This window comes from Perca flavescens, chromosome 16 (genome assembly GCF_004354835.1).
Source record: "Perca flavescens isolate YP-PL-M2 chromosome 16, PFLA_1.0, whole genome shotgun sequence".
NCBI classification, from domain to species: Eukaryota; Metazoa; Chordata; class Actinopteri; order Perciformes; family Percidae; genus Perca; species Perca flavescens.
The window spans coordinates 3701890-3714972 of record NC_041346.1 but is presented as its reverse complement, the minus strand read 5'-3'; the positions used below and the strand labels follow the sequence as shown (position 1 = coordinate 3714972).

General features: G+C 41.3%; 1 protein-coding gene across 1 annotated transcript in view; it reads left to right on the top strand.

Annotated features, from left to right (window-relative positions):
• The window catches only part of lrsam1 (leucine rich repeat and sterile alpha motif containing 1), a 37893-nt gene extending 29394 nt beyond the window's left edge, over window positions 1–8499 (top strand). Inside the window, exons 20-25 of the mRNA XM_028602348.1 lie at window positions 1–96; window positions 813–911; window positions 1311–1442; window positions 4318–4384; window positions 6063–6268; window positions 8025–8499. Of these exons, the coding sequence (XP_028458149.1) occupies window positions 1–96; window positions 813–911; window positions 1311–1442; window positions 4318–4384; window positions 6063–6268; window positions 8025–8147 (723 nt within the window). The 3' untranslated portion in view covers window positions 8148–8499. The remainder of the gene's footprint in view (window positions 97–812; window positions 912–1310; window positions 1443–4317; window positions 4385–6062; window positions 6269–8024) is intronic.
• Window positions 8500–13083: the final 4584 nt, after the last annotated feature.

Below are 13083 nucleotides of genomic sequence, written 5' to 3'. Positions count from 1 at the left end.
GAGGTTCTGGTGGAGCAGCGCACAGCTCTCAGTGATTTGTTGCAGCAGCTGCTGAAGCAGAGAGACCAGCGAGAGCAGGAGCTGCGGCAGGTTCTGGTGAGGAAACCTCTGCTTTGGCATTTCTTTAAACCAATCACAATCACCGTCCAGCGCCCACGTCGTTTAAATAGCAAATGCACCTGCACCCATCTTTGCGCCCATGGCCGTGCTGGTCTTACAGGGAGGTGTGTTCAGGTGCATTCTGGGCGTATTGCTATCTTGAGGCAGCGGGAAGTGATCACGCCATTGACCAGCAAAAACCTGGTCTACAGTCAATAACGCAGCATTTCATTGTTATTTTAACAGCGCATTTGTAAAATGCGCCTAGGCTCGTGCACTATGCTTGTTACACACACAGGGATGCGCAGCAGCACACAAACAAGCAAAAGATTAAAAATAAAAATATTACAATGTCAAATAGTATTATGATATGATCTTTTACGCTTTCACTTCTCCGCACGAGCACATCAGTTTCTCCTGAAAATCTCTCCTTCCTGCTCAGCAAATCCTCCATCATAACAGCAATGCTCCAAGGTCCAAACTTGCCTGGCTTTTAAAGGGAATGGGAGATGACACTCTGATTGGTTTATTGCTTGTTACGCCCAAAACACACCTATGATTAATGAAGACACTATGTACAACCCTTTTGAAACATGGGTCTGGCGCACGGAGCCTTTTTTCGGCCATCAAACTAGCAAAAGTGGATTTATACACGCCAGGCGCTTCACGCCGTGCGCTTAGATCGTTAAATTATTGCTCTTTGTGTTTTCTAGGTGGAGATGGAGCTGAAGTCTGAGTCCAATCAGCAGAACTACTGGATGATCCAGTACCAGAGGCTGTTGGATGCCAAGCCGCTGTCTCTGCGCATGCAGGTACAGCACAGAAAAATTACAGATGTTACGATGACATTTTTTTCCTTCCCTATAGCGATTCCAATACCTGAACTTGCGTATGGGCCGATCCGACACCAGTGTGTTAAAAAATACATATATTCTATTGTGTTTTAATAGCTGTATACTACTGTATGGATGTGATATGACTGCTATCATTGTTGTTTGGCCTGGCTCGGGTTAAACTCTTTGCAAAACCACTTTAAAGTAGATTTTCAAAATTTCGTGGTATCAGATCGGTGCATAAACTCGAGTACTTTACAATACTGATACCAACATTTTCGGGCCGTATCGGAAGCTTTTCCGATACTGGTATCGTTATGGGAACATCTCTACTGAAAACCCCAGCTGTGCTGCTGTTAAAATGTAATCTTATTGCAGGAAGCGGGTGTGGAGAAGGAGTTGGTCAACCTGTTATGCAAACTGTCCGCTCAGCACTACCTGCCCATCCTGGCTCATCATCGAGTGACAACGAAGGCCCTTCGCCACATGAACTCATCTGACCTCAAGAAGGTCCGTGTGCGTCATCAGTACCAACACACAACCACCAGTTGCCACTTTGATATTTATTAGATTCATCTCGAGCAATCCATAGTATGTTCTAAAAAGAAAAAAAGAAAACAACAACAATATAAAACACACAACTCACAACTGGAACTGCAAGCAGTTGTGAACTGAAGCGAAGAATGAACTGTACTTACCAGATGGCTTACAAGGATTGATAGCCGAGGGAAAAGTAAAAGATGTAAAAAAAATTACTTCACAATCACTTACCGGCTCTGAGCGGTACTCAGCGGTCAAGGAACCGTATGGCTTCACACCAAAGGAACGTAAACTGGGATGTAATATGAAGGTCCAGAAAAATAATTGTCATGAAGCGTCATCTAGTGCAAATAGTCTTATTTTATGATATTGCAACAAAAGCGGCACTTAGCACTTCCTAAAGATGTAAAGAAACGTAGTGGCGTGGCCGGTTTGCTCAGTTGGTAGAGCGGGCGCACATGTGCAGAGGTTTATTCCTCGACGCAGAAGGTCCAGGGTTCGAGTTCGACCTGTGACTGTTTTCCTGCATGTCTTCACTCCCCCCCCCCCCCCCCTTCTCTCTCATCATCATATCTCAGCTTTCCAATCAAATAAAGGCAGAAATACCCCAAAAAATTAAAAAACGTAGTGGCCGATAGGCTCCATATTTTCACGCAGCCTCATTGGACCAGAATCAGAATCAGAAAAGCTTTATTGCCAAGTACGTTTACACACACAAGGAATGTATCTTGGTATCGTAGGTGCATTTCACATTAAGCAACATGCACAGACACACCGAGTCGCCATATGCGGCGCCATCTCAACTCTCTCCTAACTCTCGCAGGGACAGATACAGCATGACATCAAGGAGAGGAGAGGGAATAAAAAAGCAAGTCTCCGATAAGATAAGAACAGTGTGGGAAAAGGGAAAAACACCTCAGCACTTAAGCACACAAACAGTACATTTGCAATGCTGAACATAACACAACACAATACAACATAACATAACATAACATAAATGTACATTTGCACATTTAGCGGCGTGGGGTCGGGGGAGGGGGGGAGAAACGCACAGCCCGGCAGCCCACTAGTGACTCAGTCCACAGAATGTTATAGCGGTAACACAGCACGTTGCCGTGGTGACGCCCCTGAAAAGTCCAGAACCGATACGACAATCAGCAGGCAGAGGGTAAGACGGGGGAGGAACAAGAGCGTCTCGCTTGCAGAGCCCCGACAGGGTGACTGTTTGTCTCAAGAAACGGCCTTGGCGAGTCCGTCCAAGATAAAGTGGCCGAAAGATTAAATTTGTTTGGGCTACACGAGTGGCTGCTCTAATTTAACAGTCATTCTATTGTTCATCCGTTCAACTGGTCAATTTTTCTTTCCAAATCAGTGACCTTCTTCATGATGGTATCCAAGCCATGGGTCATTACCATGTTGTATTCCATCACGCGATTAATAGTCCCAGTTTGCGCACTGATAATCCCAGTTTGCAAACTGATCGCTTTTTCTACAGCTTCAGTCAGGCCAAGCAGCTTCCTTGGGCTTTGGACAGCTACCAGAGTTTTTTTTAATTTCTCGATAAACCAGGGCGAAGCATCCTCCAATCAGCAGCAGTCCAGTTGTCATGGTTCCGAATAGGTAGATATCCTCAACGTCCTCCACGGAGAGAGCAGAGAGACACACCACACGCCATTTCTCCCAGCCGTCCATCGCATACCCCGCAGCAAACGTTCCGTCAGGACATGCTGGCTCACCCGTACCAGTGCTGCTCCTCGAGAATACAGTGTCATAAACGATGCTAACAGCATTGAGAACTAAGCCAAACAGTGCTGTCACTACTATTTCAGTGATTTATAAACAACCTGTTTCTTGCAGATTGTCATGTTACTGAGAATACAGTTGTTAGATGGTAATATATAAAGTCACAGCTAACTCTGACAGCTGTGGGGCAGCTAACACTTACTTTAGCAGGGGTGACCTCTAGCTCACCCAGTAAGAGCGTTTGCCTCATGTTGGCCAAGTCCTTCAGCGGCGCGGGTTCAAATCCGACCCACTGCCCTTTGCTGCGTGTCATTCGTGCGTGCTGCGTGTTCCAGTCTATCCACTGTCAAAAAAGGGAAAAGCCCCAAAAAGTAATCTTGAAAAAAAAAACATTAACTTTAGCTGTCTCCATGAAGGTCCCAGCTAAGTTCCTATAACTAACATGATGGACTCTTCTGAAGAGGTCATTATCTTCACTCGAGTTTCTGCACGCAAAAGTCGCCGGAGTTACTAGTTACTAGTTACTTTACAAATTAAGATTTTTGCACACAAAACACATGTAGTTCATGAAATGCAACGTTTAAGTATAAATTCAACAACCCAACAAAATCTATGCCTAAAGTCCAGATGGAATGATTAGACCATTAAACACAGAACTGTTTGGATCGTTTCCAGTTTCTTAAATGTGAGTGCGTTGAGTACTTTTACTTTTAATACTAAGGACATTCTCCTGATCATACTTTTACTTAAGTAATATTTTCAATGCATGACTTTTACTTGTAACAGAGTTTTTTTTGTTTGTTTTTTACAGTGTGGTATTAGTACTTTTACTCAAGTAAAGGATCTAAATACTTCTTTCACCACTGGTCAGGTGTTGGTGGAGACCAAACACAGAGCTAAAATAGAGGGAATATAGGATTTATAATAATCAGGTGAACTCCAAATGAATGAAAATGTTGCTCAGTAACTTCTGGATATGTAAATAATTGGGCCATATCCACCTAAAGAGTATATGTCAGTGTTGTATTTACACCTTATTGTGTTGGTTTAACTATTAATGAATGTGCAGAGTAATCAGCATTATTAATTTTTCTGTTTTCAGCTTGGCATTAATGAAATAGGAATCCAGAAAGCTCTTCTGGACTGGGCTCAGGAACACTACCCTGAAGGTACGTTACAAACATCCTACATTTCTATATCTAATACAGTTATACTGCACATAGTCTTATTCAACAGAAGTACTTTTCCAGGATCATTGCCTGACATCCGGCGCGTGTGTTGTGCCCTACTCAAACTCTGTTCGCTTCAGGAAACCACAACAAACTTTGAGCTAACTAACCACACAATGAAAATGGCATGTTTTAAAGAAAATTTGGATCACGCAACAAGGCAGGCCTGCTTGGTTCTTTTGGGGAATGATTGTTAACAGTTACAAGGAAAATGTTTACGGCAACGGAGGGTGTGGTGATTAATGAATGTACCCTCAGCCAATCACATAACTGGTCTTACTGAATTAATCATTGTGATGCATGACAGGAAGGATAATTTTATCAGCAATATAATGATTTCCTTTTCTTTATTTTCAACATTGGTACTGTGCATGTAGCTACTGTAGTTAGTTAGATGAAACCGGAATGTTCAGAACAGTTGGAAATCTGAACGTTTTAGCTCACAGGGATTTGTCTAAAATATGCTTACCTCATTATTTGAAGCTACGTTTAATGTGAAAATCCGACATTGCAACATTGTAGATATGACAGAAAATACCGTATACAAATTTTTTTGAAGCACAATTAAAGCAGTGTGTAATGTGGTTTGGGCCTCGGGCCGCTCCCTTGTGGATGGTTAACAGAAACAAAAACTCCTCGAGCAGAAATGGATAAAGAAAAGGGTCTTTTGAATGGAAAGTTGAGTTTCAAAGCCCTTCTAGATGGTTCTCTCAACAAGACTAAAGGTATTTGCATGTACTTTTGATGTGAATTGAGTTACCACCAGAGTACGCCGCTGTTCAAATACCACTTGAGCATTAAGAACTTGAAAAATATCCCTTTTTAAAGTAGATTTAGAAAAGAAGAATGTGAGATTAATCGCAAGTTAACTATGGGCAATCATGGAATTTAAATATTTGAATCATTTAACAGCACTAACATAATATAGTACATTTTGTATATATTGGCAAACTTAAATTAATTAATGTTTAACCCTTGGGTTGTCTTCCATTTGACCATTTGACATGTCGTAAAATCAACACTTTTCTGACGTTTTGTTTTGTCTGACGTATTTTTGTCGTTTTTTTTTTTACGTTTAACACTTCTTTTCATTATCATGTATTAACACCACTAACACCAAGTTATTGCCACTATTTTAACCTTATTTTTGGAATTCATGGTCAATTGACCTCATTTATAAGAAATTATACTCAATTCTTGAGCCAAAAATATGAATAATTTAGACTAATATTAGCGGTAGGATAATCACAGAAGGGTATATATTTCAATGTTCAGTCAGGATACTGTTTTCCAAACATTTAAAAATAAATTCAACTACTAAAAAATTTAATAAATCACCTGAAAATAGTAAAAAAGTAGAGAGCCGATCTTCTCTTCTACTTGCGAAGCGCGTTGTATGGAATCATCCATGTTTTATTTGGGTAATTAAAATGAGGTAGTTAAAAAAGAAACCCATATTTCTGATGTAGAAACTGGACAACATTTGACCCGAAGACAACACAAGGGTAAACTAGCCTAACTTATTTTTTAGCCTGTTTAAAGGATGATGTGTAGGACTGTATAACTCATGGGAAGTCATTGAGAAGCCAACCTGTTCACTTACCCTCTCCTCCACCAGGAGCTTGTAAGGCTGTCCAGCAGGACGAGGGGGCAGGGGTTGCCCCCACAGCTCCACCCCTTTCCTCCCCTCTGTCGTTTCCCAGCACCTCCACCATCCAGATGCCCAGCCCACCGCTCACCCCAGGGACCCCCGTCACCCCCTCCGCCCCCAGCCCTGTGGACGGACCGGGGGGCTCAGAGTGTGTGGTCTGCATGGAGACCGGGGTAAGAAAAATCCTCAGCAAAACCAGAAAGTAACACTTTCAGTCTCAGTAATAATCAATGCTACGCTTGCTATTGTCGTTGTATGTCTTTATTACTCAAAATGTTTTTATTTCACATACAATATAGGACTGGACGCGCTCAACTCAAGTAGATACTTAGAAGCTTTGAACGCTGGGTGTTGGATCCTAAAAGTGAATAATCATAAATAAAGCTACTAGGACAGCACTCCAAGAGACGTGCGTTGCCTGAAACGTCCGTTGTGTGGCAATAAAATTCTATCAAATTGGAGCACTGTCCTAGTAGTTTTATTTATGTTACATACTCATATTTAGATGTAGGGGTCAGTCATTTTAGTAATGCCTGCTTATCAACACGGTCAGCAATTGGAGCAGCAGCAGTGGCTATGACACACCGATCATGGAGGCATTTAAGGAACTCTTACGCTGGTGATCTCTTTGTCCGTGCAACGCTTCTGTCGCGCCACGCTCCACTCTCTTCCTATGGGTGACGTCAAGCGACTTCAATGCGCCTGCAAAGCATTCCGGGAAGGCAGCGCTGCATTTGAAAAAATGCTGGGTGTCAAAAAGCTGGCCGATGCCCATCTTTATGCAAATTAATCTGTTGAACGCGACGCGACTATCCAGTAGAAGTAGACGAAAATCTTTGTCGATCCGAAATGAAGACGTTTCGGTGAACTATTTTCGTTAAATATGAGATTGTGTTCTGTCCGATCCGCCATGGCAGTCAGTTGAAATCCTCGAGCAGCCAGACGTGACGTGACGCGTTCGTCCAACATGGATGTATTACGTCGCGACACCATGCTTCAGTCGTGTCGCAAAGATGGATCAGTTCTGTTACCTTGCAATGTTTACGAAAAGCAGCGGTGGCGGCTGCTCCGAGTGGCGACCGTTTGATTCTAAAACGAAAATGTAGCTTTTGGCAAGGAAGTGCAGCCAATAAATAGCCTCGGCCAATCCATGTGTACACTGCTAAAAGCTAATTTCGGGAAACTTTCAATGGTGCCAATCTGCCAAAATGTAAACAAAGCATATTTGTCTCGATTTAGTCAGAGGGGGGCCCACAGTGTAAGACTTTGAAAACTCTTACACCCCTCTTGTGGGGAATCGTTGGGTCTTTTTAAATTATAGAGTGTGGTCTAGACCTACTCTATCTGTAAAGTGTCCTGAGATAACTCTTGTTATGATTTGACACTATAAATAAAGTTGAATTGGTTTTGGAAGGCTAAAGGCAGATGATTGCTCTTCAGTCACAGTGCAGTCTGCATGGAGTGCTGCTCAGGGTGTGTAGAAAGTGTGTGCTCTTCAGCTTGGGATCCAAGTGTTCAAGGGTTTAAGGACACTGGGGTACTTGGGAGGGTACGTTTTAAAACCCCTTTATTATATTTCTTGGCTAAATCATTAAAACAAGGCAATGCGTTTCAGCCGTTGCCTCGGTCAAGTATAAAATGTTTCCATTTGAATAGTAGCTGATAGCCTATTGGTCAGTAGGTAAAGAGTCACATTATTGTTGTGAACAGGTAGTCACATGACAGACCATATTTAGCAGTAAATCATCAAACATAATATAAAGACAAAAATAGGGAACAAGAAAAGAAAAAATGAGCAAAAAAAGACATACCAAACAATTTCTCTTCAGTTACTCTACTATGTAGTAAGGTAGTGCAAATATCAAACTTAGTAGACGTGTCCACACTCTTCCAGGCGACTGATTGTGTCTTGTGTTTCCCTCTCTCCAGTCTCAGGTAATCTTCCTGCCCTGTGGCCATGCGTGCTGTTGTCAGGTCTGCAGCGGTGCTCTACAGAACTGCCCTCTGTGTCGGGGCAACATATCCCAGCGCATTCGCCTCTACCACAGCTAGGACCAACTGCACTGTGCTACTCCTTCACTCTCTTTATTTATGCATGGTCATATAGCTGCTGTGAGCTGACCTCATGTATAAAAAAAGCTTTGAGCAGGTTTTTAAAGAGCTGAGCCACTTTAATTTTATTAATCAAAAGTCTAAATAGATTTATTTTAATTATCTTGTGTTTTTGGTTGTGTGAGCCTGTTTCATTTTGTTCTTTCTAAATTCTATTATTTTTTTTAAATTATACTGTATATTTGGAGCCAAGTGGACTACACCGCTCACTGGTTGAAGACTGACTGTTCTTTCTTATTATAGTTTCTCACTTGATGTGTGCCTTCTTCTGAAAATGTCTTTTTTAAAACTATTTGTCTGTGTTGTCAACCAAAGTAACACCTATCCAACATTTCTATAAGTTAACTAAAACATAATCTATTGATTGCTATTGCCATCATTGCTGGTTGTCGTTGCATCACTGATGCAACCTCATCTTGTTGCTCTTCAATCCGTTAGACAACTTGTCTTACCCTCAATGCCGGAGGCTTTTTTTCCCTTCTCACCCAGGATCCTCTGTGCCTGCTGGAATGATGTATTTAGTGTTAATATGGGTGGATTATATATCAGTGCATATCAAGACAATTTAAGGGGAACTCATTTCTGCCCAGGTCAAAAACGATAGCTGTTCAACCCCCCTATATTATAGTAGAATAGAATAGAAAATAATAGACTCTTTATTGCCATTGTTTTCAACAATGAAACACAGTTTAGCATCTCTCAATTTGAGAGTTAAAGGGAAACTACCATTTTTTCAACCCTATGTTCTGTTCAATCTGTGACATTAGTCCAGTATTAAGCGAGATCTCTGCAGTCGTCAGCAGCCAAACAAGCTACAATGTAAGTTAATAGGGCGATTGTCCAGCTTGTATTTACCTTCACTAAAGTGCTCGTTTTGCCGCTGACAGACTCAGATTATTATTCTAAGTGTCTGACAACATTATGGAAAGGATGTTTAAGAAGGTCGACCTTTCTGTTAAAGAGTAATAATTTTTTAAAACATAAAATTATCACTAAACCCACTGAACTCCATGTAAATAAACCAATAAAACCAATGTCAAAGATTGGAGTTCCCATCAGTCACTTAGACACAAAAACATAGGTTGAAAAACAACGTTACAAAATAGAACATTTAAAAAGTACAATTTAACAATCAAGAAAATAAACACGATGAGGTGGCACTATATACTTAATGTTATTGCACTTTTAGTTTTTGGGGTTTATTGCACACAAGTCTTTATAGAGGAAGGAGGTGGAGAGGAGGGTTTGTGCTTTTGACTGTTGGCTGAAGGCTGTTTTTCAGTCTGTTGCTTCTGGATCTGATTGTCCTGGATCTTTTTCCAGAGTGCAGGGGGGAGAACAATACTACTATAATTCTAATAAGATGTTATACTACATTACATGGCCCAAGGCTTGCTCTGTGGTAATCTGAAACACAAAGAAATGTATAAATGCACACAAGAGTTGAAATAATTAGGATCCCAAAGGGGAACTCAATTTTTATGTCAAGTTAGTTTTAGTTGTGAGTACTACTCCTCCTGTACAGTTGTTATATTTTCTGTGGTTCTAAAGGCGCTGACACACCAACCCGATTATCGGCCTTCGGACAGTCTGGCGAGGTCGGTGACTCGAGTCTCTTTGGTGTGTTCCGTGCCGTTGTCAGTCGGGGGAAGCCGTCGGCTTTAATTTGGGCCGATTTGACTTGTTGAAACGGCCAGTGGGCAGTCGGACTCAATGACCAATCTGATTGGTGGAGTGCTAGCCCTTGACCAGCGAATTAGTGCGCTTATGTTAAAACACTGAAAAATCTGATAAAAATCTTTCAAACTGACCTTTCGTGTTCCAAATTCGCCATTATGGTCGGCTTTGAAATTCGGGAGAAGCCAGACCCACGTGGCGCGTTCGTCATTTAATTTTTTTGGCGACAGTACAGATTAGCGACGCCTGCTGTTATGGAGACTTATTACGTATCGCGCACGTCGCTTCGGTGTGTTCCGAGGCACTTTTTGGCCCGACGGGAGCCAAACGATCAGTCCGACTGGCTTTACAGCCGACGGTCAGCTGTCGGGTTGGTGTGTCAGAGCCTTAAGGGAGCTTATTTTAAAGTCAGAGGAAAAAAAACCTATCTCAGCTTGGGCTTGGAGACCATAGATCTGCAAGAGGAAGCCTGCATCACAAAGAGGTGGCATGGAGCCTCCGCTCCGTGTTTCACTCTAGTTGAAGCTGGAACTACTGCAACGGAGTATATCGCAGGACTTTGTACCGTGAACAATCACAAATAAAGACTTTTAAACCAAACATTACACAACCGGACATGTTCCAGCAGTAAAGTTACTGGAATTTGGGGAGAAATGACCAGCATTGGCCAAGCTTACAGCTATGTCTCGTTAGCATGTAGCTAGCTACTTAATGGTTATCATAAGTATGCTAACGTTAGATTGTAATGGAACGAAGCAGCACTTAGTACTACCGTCAAAAATCGCAGATAAAGGCTTCGGAACCAAACACTACCCAATCGGACATGTTTTAGCAGTAATGCAACCTGGAATTGGGGAGATTTGGGGGAAAGAACAACATTGGCAGCCAAGATGACATTGTTTACTACCGTTAGCTATGTAGCTACTATAGTTAGCAGTTGACACTAATAGAATATAGCAGCAATTTCTACAGTCAAAAATTGCAACTAAAGGCTTTTAAACCAAATACTACTATCAGAAATTTTCAGGAGTAATGTGACCCGGAATTGGGAAGAATTTAACGACACTGGCAGCCAAGGTGACATTGTTTACTACCATTAGCATTTAGTTACATGGGACACTGTTAACACCACAGTGGCTTAAAAAATCCAGTCCTGCCTACTTGGAGCAGATGACCAATCCTAGAAGACCGGCTTAGAGTTAACACTTAGCCGAGAGTAGAAAAAAACTGTTGAAACCGGAGTGTTCACAAGGGTTGAAAAATCTGACGTTTTAACTTACAGGGATTTGTCTAAAATACATTTGCCTCATTATTTGAAGTTTTGGCCACGTTTAACATGAAAATCCAACATTATGACATTGTAGACGACAGAAAACACGGAAAAGCATAATATGTGACCTTTAAAAAAAGTGGGTGGTTACGGTTGAGCTCTATTAAAGATGCTAATAAGTTGCATTATGGGAAATGTAGGATCCAGCTTGCCCCATGCCCCCTGCTATGGACTAAAAGTCAGGATTTCTCCGACTGCTGCTTTGGTGTTGACCCTTGTTTTCTTAAAAGTTTGTCTCACTGTTCCCCCAGTTTTATGAAAGCTCAATACTAAATTGGTGGAGTACCCCTTTAAAACTAGATTTGAACACTTTTTAAGATCACATAAAGAAGAACCCACCTTATGCCCTTTTATTATGCCAGTTGATATTGTGCTTCAGTGGTGCATATATTCCTATTCTTCCAAATAATCAAATGACCACAACCCATTTGCTGAACACTCCAGCTGGGACTCCTTTTGGGGATTCTTGCGGTCTGTGGTCCCTGGGCAGATGCTTGCTTAACTGGATTGTGAATCCAGCCTTGGACCTCACTTTAGCTTTTTTCTCCATTTGTCTCTGATCCCACTCTTATTTTAATTGCTATATATGGTGCATATGTATGAACTAATAACACATCACCTGTTTGTAGCCATCACTAATGCTATTATACTCTGTCAAGTGCTCTTAACTTCAACATCCCAGCATGTTTCAGGGAATATCTTTACTTATGACTGTTAAACGTAGTGTGTTAAAGATTTCACTTCTATATAAATCAGACCTTTCATGTCAACAGACAATGTAATGTAAAATATGTGTGTGTTTTCCATGTACTCATCTTGTGGTCAATGTAAAAGCTTTCTGTTGCTGGAAAGATGAACTGCTCCTACACAGACAGCAACATCTGGAAATGTACTGAAATACAGTAGGCTTTACAAACAGGCATGTTGTTGAGTTTTAACCATAGACTTTATAAAACACACATTTTTCACAGTTGGACACCAGATTTCATTTGTACATCTTATACTCCCTACTGTAGGAAGTGATTTTGGAACCAGCCTATGTTTTCTTGTAAGTGGTTTAACTAACCGTCGAAGTTCTGAAGAGGGTTTCACATTAGAAGAGTAACATTTGCAGGAACCTTGGTGATCATATACTGTATTTATGACATTTTATTTAATTATTCTGCAGGAAGATGTGATTCATTGCAAGTAAATTTCCCACATCTAAAATGTTACTTAAATAAGATCAGAAAATGCGTTGTCTATGGTTGCTGGCAGTGCTTATGCTGCGTTCCAGGCAACTCGTGTTTTCACAACCTTCTACCGGTGAAAGTGCCCTGGAACGACAGTCAAATCTGTAACTTATTCCCCGTGAACTCGTACCAGATGGTTGTACTCCCAGTTACAGTTTTTGACGTCACACACATAAACGACAATGGCTCCCCCTGTTGATGCTGTACAGACGCCGGTGATTAACGGTGAGAAATAGAAATAAATAGACATAAATAGGCATTGTAAAGTAATTCTGCACATTGTAATCAAAACAATACACGTATGACTGTGTACATCTACAGGTTATGTTTATTAAATGAAGCCCAAAATATGTCGCCGACTAGAAATTGGTAGTATCAGCTAGCGCTAGCTAACGTCAGCGTTAGGTAGCCGCTAGCTAACGTTTAGTTGTCGTAATGTTTAGTTGTTCATTATCAAAATCTGTGTTGCCCGTTCACAAACTTGTCCTTTTTCATGAATATTTACCACCACCATCAAAAGTATTCCTTTTAGCTTGACATTTTACATTTGCATTCACATGAACTGGGGTAGACTCTCCATATTCATGCTCCATCTTGAAATACATTAGCCGGTAAGGGACATACAGGACATTCTGCT